Source organism: Schistocerca serialis, chromosome 1, assembly GCF_023864345.2.
Source record: "Schistocerca serialis cubense isolate TAMUIC-IGC-003099 chromosome 1, iqSchSeri2.2, whole genome shotgun sequence".
Taxonomy (NCBI): domain Eukaryota; kingdom Metazoa; phylum Arthropoda; class Insecta; order Orthoptera; family Acrididae; genus Schistocerca; species Schistocerca serialis.
The window spans coordinates 865,691,417-865,704,805 of NC_064638.1; the positions used below are offsets into that span (position 1 = coordinate 865,691,417).

Below are 13,389 nucleotides of genomic sequence, written 5' to 3' on the forward strand. Positions count from 1 at the left end.
CAGGCACATACAGGATGTATTTCTTTTCATAACTCTCAAAATTTTGAAACAAAGAGGAAGCTTTTCTACTTTATTACTGAGTACTCTAATATTCTGATGAAAGAAGCTAACTCTACTTTTCTTTGCACTCTTCAGCATTTTGTGGGGCACTCTTGTTCTAATTTCTTTCACAGCAGGATGTCTGAATCCTGATTCTAAACTAAATCGAGTACGCCTCAGCCACTATTAACCACAGGTATCTTATTATGTGTTGCCCACCCTCACACCCATCCCCACAGTAAGTTTTCTGCAAGAATATATCATCAAATAGAGATTACATGTGTTTGGTGTTTTCATCACGTAATGGAAACCCCGGATGGAATAATGACAATATTATGAAAAGCATAGCTATTCACCATATAGTGAAGATGCTGATTCGCAAATAGGCACAACAAAAAGACTGTCAAACAAGCGAGCTTTCGGCCCGAAAAGCCCTCATCGGATTCAGACTACCCCCCCCCCCCCCTCCCCCAACACACACACACACACACACACACACACACACACACACACACACACACACACACACACGCGCTCATGCAAATGCAACTCACATACACACAACCACCATCTCTGGCTGCCAAGGCCAGACTGGCCTCGGCATCAGAGACAGTGTTCATGTATGTGAGAGGTGCGTGCGTGCATGCACACGCACCTGATTCCAATGAAGGTCTTGTTGACCGAAAGCTTACTTGTTTCACAGTCTTTTTTGTTATGCATATTTGCGACTCAGCATCACCGCTATATGGTGAGTAGTAATCTGTCCTTTTCATAGTGTTGTCATAACTTCATCACACATTTGCATTCATTGCAGTTCTCCAATGACACGATTAACTTTGGGTGAACTAAACTGCAGGAAACATTACTTGGGACCCCGAAGATGTTCATGCTGACTTTAGGGGTAGGGATAATATCTTACAATGATGCTTTTCTAGTTTGCTGCTGTTGGGAGGAAGAGGTAAACAATGTGTGGCCTACAGTTAGAGAGAAGAGGGAATCTTTTTGTTGGGGGTGGGGTGTGGGAGCCTGTTCACAGCACCGTCACAGATGGTAAAATTGCTGGTATTAGATATGAAAAATTGTAAACAGATATTCCCTGTGAGATTAGAAGGCAACTGATGTCTATATAGTTCTTCTGAGGTCTTTTACATACACATGTAACTCATTGTGCTTATTAACTATTGCTACTTTTTTAAATTGCCACAGTTAAATCTGGCTAAATGTATAAAAAGGAAAATTCAGTTTGAAATGAAAGGAAGACTGAGGAGTACTTACCTCCAGGAGTTTCCGTTTTACACATAATATTTTGATGACCAACCCATACATCGTCTTCAGAAGCTACAAGCTGTTCTATTGTGTGTTTTCACTGTCTGGACTCCAACAAGATTATGAACTCTAATTGATTTTGCACTGTTGTTTAAACCTTTGTTTGATCCCCAACACTGGCCATGCTGTTTGATGGTTGAAAACAAAGGAGTCTGATTGGAGCCCAGGCAGCATTGCTCACAGCACTTGAAGATTATGACTCGGTCATACATCGAAATATTGTACATAAAATGAAAAACAACTCAGCTGAACATCTAGAAGCACACCATTAATCAATCATGCCAACAAAACCTAAGATATCGCATCACTTCAGTAATGGAAGAAGATCTTCCGCAATGTCTGCTTCACAGTATGCTGACTTTCCGAACAACGTACTGAGATGAACAAGTTGTACACATGTTCACTAAAATCAAACATTATCCTGTATTAACACACCAGCAGTCATTAGGATTATGTTTGACATGAATTTCTTCAGCTGCTCTTCCCCTACTCTTCGTCCCACACCCCACCTCCTTCCTGCCCTCATTCACCCCACCCAACAAAACCACTCAACCCTGTCAAAATGTATTTCTGGAACATTTTATTCAAGTTCTCTGTCTTGTTTATGTACCTTTGAGCGACTGAACATCTCCATTATTTGGCGAGTTATCTTTATTCCTTCAAACTTTTCATTACTACAGTCATAATTCTCATATCAGCGAAGGCAGGTGCTGACAGGTATATTACTGAACCATCAGTTGCTAAAAAATAGACACGTAAATTATTTGCAGATGGAAACATTGGTGGAAGTAATCTGTGGAAAGATCAGTTTGGGTTCTGGAGAAACGTAAGACCATAGTAGGCAATATCTACCTCATCACTGACCTTAGAAAGTAAACTGAAGAAAGGCATTTGTGGATTTAGAAGAGAAAAAAACTAAGCCTTTGATAGTGTTGACTGAAACACTCTCTTAGCGATTCTGAAGGTAGCATAGATGAAGTACAGGGAGCAAAAGGTTATCTATAACTTAAAAGAAAAACTGGACTGCAGTTATGAAGAGTCAAAGACATGAAAAGGAGGCTAGATTAGTTATGCAGAGGTGAAGAGACTCAGCTGTATCAGAGCAGGGTTGACCAAAACAATAAGAAATCTTGTATGAGTAGAAACACAACATTTTGGGCATGATCATTGTATCTAGGAACTAATAGATGCTTTTGTCTGAATTACAGTGTCTAGGTAGAAGTGCACTTTTGATGTCAGCAGTATTTACATACTGTGTAGGTGTTGATAACAGGAAAATGAATCATGGGAAGTGAAGACGGTTGATTATGAATCATATGCAGATAGCCAATGACATTGTGTGTTTTCATTTTATTCTCTTTGTAAACAAATCCCAGCAATTTAAGCTGTGCTACTAGATTCCTGCGTAACAACACACTTGAAGATCTAATAAACTAGCATCTTCCACCAAAAAAAAAAAAAATTTACATTTGGTGATTATCTTTTCTTTACCTACTCTATACTATCATGACTCCGGACAATTGCAGAATATATTAGTATCTAAAACGTTTTTGCTTCTTTGAAACCTAATACTACTGTGCTAATTACACATAATATATATTTTAAATTCCTACAAGACAAATAAAGCACACATTACTAACAAAACAAACAAAAAAAGTGAGAAACGATATTCTCATTGAATATTGACATCTGTGTCGTCATGACACAAACAAAATACAAGCTAACTATAACTGAAAGAAATGGTGTGTGAATTTTTAATTGTATATCAACATCTGACTCAAGATTGGCAGCCTTCATTTCATTTATTACCAGCACCTACACAGTATGTAAAAAGTGCCGTCACCATAAGAGCAGTTTAACCCAGTGTCTATCTTGTACTGTGTGTCTGATGTGTTCTGTGATTGATTTATTTAGCATTGTTATTTTTAAAATTAATTCATCTGTTTTAGCTGATGGGTAAACAGGACATTCCAGCAACATTGCTTCCAGGAAAATCAAGTGGTGGCCCATCAGACTCTTCAGAAGAATTTCTTAGACTTCCATCAGCACCTAGCACTGTGCAGCAGCAATTTGGTTTGATACGAGACCCTAGACCAGGTATTTTTTTTTTTTTTAAATGTCAAAGGTATATGTGTTTCCGTGAACATGTAGCTGTGAACAAAATAGCAATTAATTTATCCAGATTGGGCTTTTGATGATGGTGATATGAAATGTTTTCATAGTTTTGAGGCGTACTACAAATATATGCGGCTTTTCGCGGATGATGCTGTAGTATACAGAGAAGTTGCAGCATTAGAAAATTGTAGCGAAATGCAGGAAGATCTGCAGCGGATAGGCACTTGGTGCAGGGAGTGGCAACTGACCCTTAACATAGACAAATGTAATGTATTGCGAATACATAGAAATGGACATTGCTGTGAAACCCAATATCAAGATTAATGAGTTACACATCAGTGCTTGTGAAGCAGTCATCACTAGAAGATGATGGTATTAATAAACTTCCTCAGGTGCCTAAACCACACATGCTTTGAGTTGCCCAAACTATATAAAAGAGGAATGCCCCTTCAGTTCATCGTGAACAGTGGCTTGCTAACTTACAGTCTGGCTAAAAACCTGACTTGTTTATCTATCTAGAATACAGTCAGTTTCATCAGCTGAATTAAATGTCTCTCTATCACGGATGGTGATACAGCTGTGTGTTCACAGTGTTTACATGTAGTCCTATAATCAACTACATGGACCTCCTTTCCCAGTTCCTTGGCAGTACAGTTGTCAGACTGTTGTAGGCACATCTAGATGTTATCATATTTCTTATATGGCAGACAGTATTTTAGTCAGATGTACAGTGTTACAATGGGAAATCTTCCAACTCCATCCAAAACAAACCATTTTATGGATAAAATTTGAGGAAGCTGCCTTAGTAAAGGGTTCAACAAGCCTAATTGTTTTTTTGTGCTCAGTCTTTTGCAGTGGCTCTCCTGAATAAGTGTTTTCAAGCTGTGTCATCACCAGTAACAAGATGATTTTATTTCTTATTGCTTTTGTCACTAAGTTGACAACACTTTTTTAGCTTGGTTTGATGGGAATGATAATTTGTGGACTCTTTGGAACACTTGAATGACATTCAGAATCACAGTGCAGGTAGAGACAGATGGTGTCTTACCCTTCCATGACATCTTTGTCTGCCAATTGTGTATACAGTAAATCATCACATACGTGAATGTGGTTACAACGTCGCCAAATTTTTGATGTCATTTTTGCTGAGGTGCATAAGCAGAACATTTCTCAAGAAAAGAGCAAGAATCTTTAGTTTTTGCCATTTTGTAGCTGACTGGCGGGAAAGATTAGCTTTTTCCTGAATAGAGAATACTAAATCAATCTTCAGGTACATTGCAAAAATATGACAGCTTATGAGACCTGTGAAGATTTGTAGTTTTCAAAACAATTGTCTAAATAAGACATCCTGTAAGTGCGGCTACTATTACATCAAACAAATGGTGCGCGCTGTATAGAGCAGTTCAAGATAGAACATAAGACATATTTATGGTTATGCTTTATCAAGAAACCAGCCATGGCAGAACAAGCTTTAAAAATGGATACCAAATAGCATTTGATGACACATCTATCATTATGAGGATGAACTGTTTCTCCAAACACTCTCATAATGTTTAGAATTTGGGTATCAAAAGGTTGAAGCAAGCATGACAAATGTAGAATATAAATATTGCCGTATTTAGTATATGACTGAGGACCAGTGACCTCACAGCTTACAGCACAGCTCCGATAAAAGGATAAGACAATCAAAAGCACTGCTGTCAGTTAGTACCTGACAGTGTCTGCGGAGTACATGACAAAAAGATGTTATTGAAAGTTAAAGAAGATTTTTATTAAGGATATGTGATGTTTGATGACATTTTTAGAGAAACCAGTGCAGGCAGAAATGTATACGTACTGGAAAGTGGGAGAAATGTAGTTTCAGATGCTGTCTTCACTCTTCCAAAACAATAGATTTTCATATTATGAATATAAATATAGTGTGGAGTTACTCTTTTGTCATCAAAATATTTGTAATAAAGGCCTGTTCCAATCCACCCCTTCTCTCTCTCTCTCTCTCTCTCTCTCTCTCTCTCTCTCTCTCTCTCTCTCTCTCTCTCTCTCTCTCTCTTTCTCAAAGAATACCTCAGATCCCCACATTAATCTGTTCCTCAGTGAGAAACAATGTGCTATACACAATTTTGTGTCAACTAGGATTGGCTGGACCAGCTGTATATGTAAATATTTCTGAATCAAGTAATGAGCACCATAGTGTGGCAAGGAGGAAGAATTGAAAGGTGTTTGTACTGAAGGAAAGTGCTGTATATTTAGTTGTTTTCACAGACTTAATTACAGATCTATGTTTGCTGCCACATAATACTAATGCAGGTGTAGATGCCATTACATGTTGATTGGGTTATTTCTCCTGCTATATGTGTTTAAACAATGAAAAATCCGTGTTGCGATATGAACTGTATAAGGAGAAAAAGGTAGATTGCTACTCATCATGAAGTTGACACATTGAGTTGCAGACTGACACAATGAGAAGATTGTTATGTACTTATCTTTCTTTTCGTTGTGCCTGTCTGCAACTTAACATGTTATGTTTATGGCGAGTAGCAATTTATCCATTTTCTTATTTCATAGAGACAGTCACTTCCATGGATGAGATCGGGAGGGGGGGAAACTAGCTTTGTGCTTCCTTCTATAGCTATTTAAAGGGTCTTCCATTGCCCAAATCCTTTTGCAATATTCGCTTAGTTGATGTTTCAGGTACTGCAGCCATTGAGGTCATCTTGAATCTGACACATTTGGCTTTTCCTTAACACTGGCCACTTTTGCTGCAATATTGTGCTCACTTCACACATTACATTGTGTTCTTGTGGCTTCTGGTCATGTAGACTGAAATCCTGCCCAAACTTGACCACAGTGCGGTCTGAATAGAGAAACAGTGGTGGCAACACAATTTTCTGGTGAACAAACAATAAGCACCCACAACTGACCTGCCACATTGACAATTTTTTTTAATGATCTCTAAATTTTCAAGAAGCGCGAGTTGCTGCATGATGAAACTGCAAATTGTACTGTGTATTTTCACACCTGTAAGCACATAAAAAATATTAGAAACAGCAAATAACGGTTTTGGAAAGTATCACTCTTAATGAAAAACATTTTACTATATGAGAACCTGTAAGTGGAAAACTACTTACATGTCATGAGTGCACTTTAGTGAACTATATATTTTACTTAGAGCTCTAATGTTTTCTAATAAGTAGATTTCACCCATAAAGTGTGATTCTGACCTGTGAAAGACCAATCTATGCTCACCACAAACTTTTCCTGGCCTCTGTTTGTTTCCTACCGATGATTCTTTACATGTAGGAATAAGTAATCTTTTTTTTCCCCAGGATGTGGAATGTGATGGTTCAGGGTATCCACAACTGTAGCAATTAATTGAAAACAAATCACAGAACCAATTGCAGCTTTGTTTTTTAACACTACAGTCAGTTTCAGCCACCAAGGTAATTCCAAATGGCTATCTGAATAAAAAATACATAACTATGTTAAAAATCAAGGTAGAATTGGAAAACTTGCATAAAAAGAGAAAGTAACAACAAACATGGCCAAGACAAGACACCATAGTATGAACCACTTAATGTAAAACAAATAATATTGTATAGCAACTTGTCGAAATTTAAATAATGTATTAAATTAACACGCGTTGCATCATGGAGGTACACAGGTGCAGGCAGATGAGACATGTTAATAGGCATTGTTTAAATAGGGGTGGGGCAGGTTCCAAGGAGGCCCTGTAGAGGAATCCATTTCCAAACGCATTACGATTCATACTAAATTAGCTGTTGACGCAATAAAAGCTAATAGGAGTCTGTAAGCTAAGGTTACAGTCAGAGCAACTAAAATCATTTCTAATGATATAGATGCAAAGGCAGTTTTTAATCACCTATGCATAATTTGCAGTAGTATTAATTGTAAACTGTGTCTTGATAAAATTCAAATAACCAAATCTGTTAAAGGTAATAAAATTGTTGTTGTTCATGAAAAGGAACGCATTTCTAAGGCACACATCTTTTTCACATGGAAGTAACATCATCAAGATTAAGTCTGCTCCCACTGATAAGTTACAAGTAGAAATTAGAAAGATCATTGAAGATTCTAATTTTGCTTATTAAGTTTGAAAAGAAGTCACTCAAACTAAAGAATTTGTAATGATGTAATAAATCAGTGAAGTAAAGGCAATCGCTGAGAAACTAGTGTGTGATATCTTTGCCTCTGTGAATTTTTGTCAGCTTTTTTTGTATTTTCCATGCAATGGGTAGCTATTGAATGGTTCTCATTTTGTATGTTCATGGAGGAGTGCAAAATAAATTGCTTTTATTCGCCTGTATCACCATTCTTAATGTGGCTAGCGTTCCCACAAGCTGTAACCCAACAAAAACTACGAATAATGGGCCAGAACATCAACTATGAACCTATAATGCTGGTTGCCACAGATGTGTTTCACTGTGGCAGTGATTGATGGTTTGGACAGTGTGAATACCAATCTTCACTCTCAGACAACTCTGACCAATGGAAATTCTGTGACATTACCGGGTTTTGTGCAGCCTACAAGCATTCCACCTGTTTGCTGCATTGCATAACCCACTCCGCGTAGAGAAGCTGCAATACCGCTGTACATGCCAGTTCTGTGGTGCTGAATGTTGGAACTTTTGCTTACTGCTTATGGCATGTGTGATAACTTATACTTAACATTGGCACATTGGAAATTCAGATCTTACTATGGTTGTTAGACTTTATTCGTGCCACGTCCCCCAACTTTGTACAAATATCAATACGTCAAAAGCAATGCACTTCCACAAGTACGTAAATTGTATATCTACACATTCTACTGGTCCTAAACAATGAGGTAATCAGTGATATATCACCCTCAGAATTTGGGCATCCTCTTCAGATGTTAGTTACAAAAGCTAAAGTTTCTGTTGCAACCCTGCATCAGGTGTGGTTTAACCAATTAATGTTTGCCATTAAAACTGCCCTGATTTCCAACAACAGGATTGACATGTCTTCACAGTTGAAAGTTGCTGACAAAGTGCACAGCATTTTGCATAATGGCATCGCGGATATGTCATCTCAATCGTTTGATGGTATATCATTGCTGGATTCACTCAAGGCTACAAGGTAACAGTAGTTCCCACTAGATGAGCAGATCCGCTCACTGCACCAAGACCTAGGCAATCTCATCTACATCTACATCTACATGGATATTCTGCAAATCACATTTAAGTGCATGGCAGAGGGTTCATTGAACCACCTTCACAATTCTCTATTACTCTAATCTCGTATAGGGGGTGCAAAGAACGAACACACGTATCTTTCTGTACAAGCTCTGATTTCCCTTATTTTATCATGGTGATCATTTCTCCCTATATAGGTCAGTGTCAACAAAATATTTTCGCTTTCAGAGGAGTAAGTTAGTGATTGGAATTTTGTGAGAAGATTCCATCGCAACGAAAAATGCCTTTGGTTTAATGGTGTCCAGCCCAAATCCTGTATCATTTCAGTGACACTCTCTCCCATATTTCGGAATAATACAAAATGTGCTGCCTTTCTTAGAACTTTTTCGATGTGCTCTGTCAATCTTATCTGGTAAGGATCCCACACTGCGCAACAGTATTCTAAAAGAGGACGGACAAGCATAGTGTAGGCAGTCGCCTTAGTTGATCTGTTACATTTTCTAAGTGTCCAGCCAATATAATGCAGTCTTTGTTTAGTCTTCCCCACAACATTTTCTGTGTGTTCCTTCTCCTTCCAATTTAAGTTGTTCATAATTGTAATACCTAGATATTTAGTTGAATGTACTTCCTTTAGATTTGACTGATTTATCGTGTAACTGAAGATTAAATGGATTCCTTTTAGCACTCATGTGGATGACCTCACACTTTTCATCTACATCTACATTGATACTCCGCAAGCCACCCAACGGTGTGTGGCGGAGGGCACTTTACGTGCCACTGACATTACCTCCCTTTCCTGTTCCAGTCGCGTATGGTTCGCGGGAAGAACGACTGTCTGAAAGCCTCCGTGCGCGCTCTAATCTCTCTGATTTTACATTCGTGATCTCCTCGGGAAGTATAAGTAGGGGGAAGCAATATATTCGATACCTCATCCAGAAACGCACCCTCTCGAAACCTGGCGAGCAAGCTACACCGCGATGCAGAGCGCCTCTCTTGCAGAGTCTGCCACTTGAGTTTATTAAACATCTCCGTAACGCTATCACGGTTACCAAATAACCCAGTGACGAAACGCGCCGCTCTTCTTTGGATCTTCTCTATCTCCTCCGTCAACTGCCAATTTTTGCACCATTCAGATATCTTTTCTAAATCATTTTGCAATTTGTTTTTATCTTCTGATGACTTTATTAGTCGATAAACAACAGCGTCATCTGCAAACAACAAAGATGGCTGCTCAGATTGTCTCCCAAATCATTTATACAGATAGGAACAGCAAAGGGCCTATAACACTACCTTGGGGATCGCCAGAAATCACTTCTGTTTTACTCGATGACTTTCCCTCAATTACTAAGAACTGTGACCTCTCTGACAGAAAATCACGAATCCAGTCACATAACTGAGACGATATTCCATAAGCACACAATTTCACTACAAGCTGCCTCTGTGGTCAGTGTCAAAAGCGTTCTGGAAATCCGGAAATACAGAATCAATCTGAAATCTCTTGTCAATAGCACTCAACACCTAATGCGTATAAAGAGCTAGTTGTGTTTTGCAAGAACATTGTTTCCCAAATCCATGTTGACTGTGTGTCAATGAACCATTTTCTTCAAGGTAATTCATAATGTTCGAACACTATATATGTTCCAAAATCCTGCTGAATTTTGACGTTAATGATATGGGCCTGTAATTTAGTGGATTACTCCTACTATCTTTCTTGAATATTGATATGACGTGTGCAACTTTCCAGTCTTTGAGTACGGATCTTTCGTCGAGCGAATGGTTGTGTATGATTGTTAAGTATGGAGCTAAGGCATCAACATACTTCGAAAGGAACCTAATTGGTATAGTGTCTGGACCAGAAGACTTGCTTTTATGAAGTGATTTAAGTTGCTTCACCACTCAAAGGATATTTACTTCTACGTTACTCATGTTGGCAGCTGTTCTTGATTCGAATTCTGGAATATTTACTTCATCTTGTTTGGTGAAGGCTATGTTTACTATTTCTGCTTTTGCAACACTGCCTTCGATAGTATCTCCATTGCTATCACGCGGAGAAGGCATTGATTGTGTCTTGCCGCTAACATACTTCACTTACGACCAGAGTTTCGTGCTAAATTTCAAGCTTCTGTAAAAAGATAGCAAATCTTCAGGATTTTGCATCTGTTTAACTTTGGCATGTTTGTTTCGTTATTTCTGCAACAGTGTTCTGGGCCATTTTTGCATCAAGTAGGATCAGCTCCGCTGTTTGTTAATGCGTTTGGTATAAATCTCTCAATTGCTGTCGATACTACACTCCTGGAAATGGAAAAAAGAACACATTGACACCGGTGTGTCAGACCCACCATACTTGCTCCGGACACTGCGAGAGGGCTGTACAAGCAATGATCACACGCACGGCACAGCGGACACACCAGGAACCGCGGTGTTGGCCGTCGAATGGCGCTAGCTGCGCAGCATTTGTGCACCGCCGCCGTCAGTGTCAGCCATTTTGCCGTGGCATACGGAGCTCCATCGCAGTCTTTAACACTGGTAGCATGCCGCGACAGCGTGGACGTGGACCGTATGTGCAGTTGACGGACTTTGAGCGAGGGCGTATAGTGGGCATGCGGGAGGCCGGGTGGACGTACCGCCGAATTGCTCAACACGTGGGGCGTGAGGTCTCCACAGTACATCGATGTTGTCGCCAGTGGCCGGCGGAAGGTGCACGTGCCCGTCGACCTGGGACCGGACCGCAGCGACGCACGGATGCACGCCAAGACCGTAGGATCCTACGCAGTGCCGTAGGGGACCGCACCGCCACTTCCCAGCAAATTAGGGACACTGTTGCTCCTGGGGTATCGGCGAGGACCATTCGCAACCGTCTCCATGAAGCTGGGCTACGGTCCCGCACACCGTTAGGCCGTCTTCCGCTCACGCCCCAACATGGTGCAGCCCGCCTCCAGTGGTGTCGCGACAAGCGTGAATGGAGGGACGAATGGAGACGTGTCGTCTTCAGCGATGAGAGTCGCTTCTGCCTTGGTGCCAATGATGGTCGTATGCGTGTTTGTCGCCGTGCAGGTGAGCGCCACAATCAGGACTGCATACGACCGAGGCACACAGGGCCAACACCCGGCATCATGGTGTGGGGAGCGATCTCCTACACTGGCCGTACACCACTGGTGATCATCGAGGGGACACTGAATAGTGCACGGTACATCCGAACCGTCATCGAACCCATCGTTCTACCATTCCTAGACCGGCAAGGGAACTTGCTGTTCCAACAGGACAATGCACGTCCGCATGTATCCCGTGCCACCCAACGTGCTCTAGAAGGTGTAAGTCAACTACCCTGGCCAGCAAGATCTCCGGATCTGTCCCCCATTGAGCATGTTTGGGACTGGATGAAGCGTCGTCTCACGCGGTCTGCACGTCCAGCACGAACGCTGGTCCAACTGAGGCGCCAGGTGGAAATGGCAAAATGGCATGGCAAGCCGTTCCACAGGACTACATCCAGCATCTCTACGATCGTCTCTATGGGAGAATAGCAGCCTGCATTGCTGCGAAAGGTGGATATACACTGTACTAGTGCCGACATTGTGCATGCTCTGTTGCCTGTGTCTATGTGCCTGTGGTTCTGTCAGTGTGATCATGTGATGTATCTGACCCCAGGAATGTGTCAATAAAGTTTCCCCTTCCTGGGACAATGAATTCAAGGTGTTCTTATTTCAATTTCCAGGAGTGTATTTCTTTGAATTCAGGCCACATCTGGTCTACACCAATATTACTGATTTGGAAGGAGTGGAGATTGTCTCTCAGGAAGGCATCAAGTGAATTTTATGTGCTTTTTTGAGTAGGTATATTTTTCGTTTATTTTTGGAGGATTTGGGAATTACGATATACGATCTTGCTATGACAATCTGGTGTTCACTGATCCTTGTATCTGTTTTGATGCTCATTATCAACTCAGGATTATTTGTTGCTAAGAGGTCAAGTGTGTTTTCACAACTGTTTCCTATTCGCATGAGCTCATGAGCTAACTGCTCGAAATAATTTTCAAAGAATGTGTTTTGCACAATTTCGGATGATGTTTTATGCATACCTCCAACATATCGAGGGTAAATTAGTCACCACCAGCTATAATTGTGTGTGTCGGATACATATTTGAAATCAAACTCAAGTTTTCTTTGAACCTTTCAGCGACTGTATCATCCGAATTGGAAGGTCAGTAAAAGGATGCAATTATTCTTTTATTCTGTTTGCTAACAATGACCTCTGCCCATACTAACTCACAGGAACTATCTACTTCAATTTCACGACAAGATAAACTACTTCTAACTGCACCAAATACACCACCGGCAGCTGTGTTTAGTCTATCCTTTCGCAACACCGTTAGGTTCTTCAAAAAAAATTTCGACTGAGCTTATCTCTGGCTTTAGCCAGCTTTTTTTACCATGCATGTTGCCGTTGGTGAGGAGCCTTGCATGCCTCAGCGATACAGATAGCCGTACCTTAGGTGCTACCACAACGTCGGGGTATCTGTTGAGAGGCCAGACAAATGTGTGGTTCCTGAAGAGGGGCAGCAGTCTGGACGATTGACAGATCTGGCCTTGTAACATTAACCAAAACAGCCATACTGTGCTGGTACTGCGAACAGCTGAAAGCAAGGAGAAACTAAAGGCTGTAATTTTTCCTAAGGGCATGCAGCTTTATTGTATGATTAAATGATGGTGGCATCCTCTTGGGTAAAATATTCTGGAGGTAA

General features: G+C 40.5%; 1 protein-coding gene across 4 annotated transcripts in view; it reads left to right on the forward strand.

The window, feature by feature from the left end:
- LOC126485569 (motile sperm domain-containing protein 1-like) overlaps nt 1–13,389 on the forward strand; it is a 52,882-nt gene that overhangs the window by 9,979 nt on the left and 29,514 nt on the right. For all 4 annotated transcript variants that reach the window (XM_050108884.1, XM_050108888.1, XM_050108886.1 and 1 more), the window contains one exon: nt 3,315–3,462. In XM_050108884.1, coding sequence (XP_049964841.1) covers nt 3,315–3,462 — 148 coding nt within the window. The remainder of the gene's footprint in view (nt 1–3,314; nt 3,463–13,389) is intronic.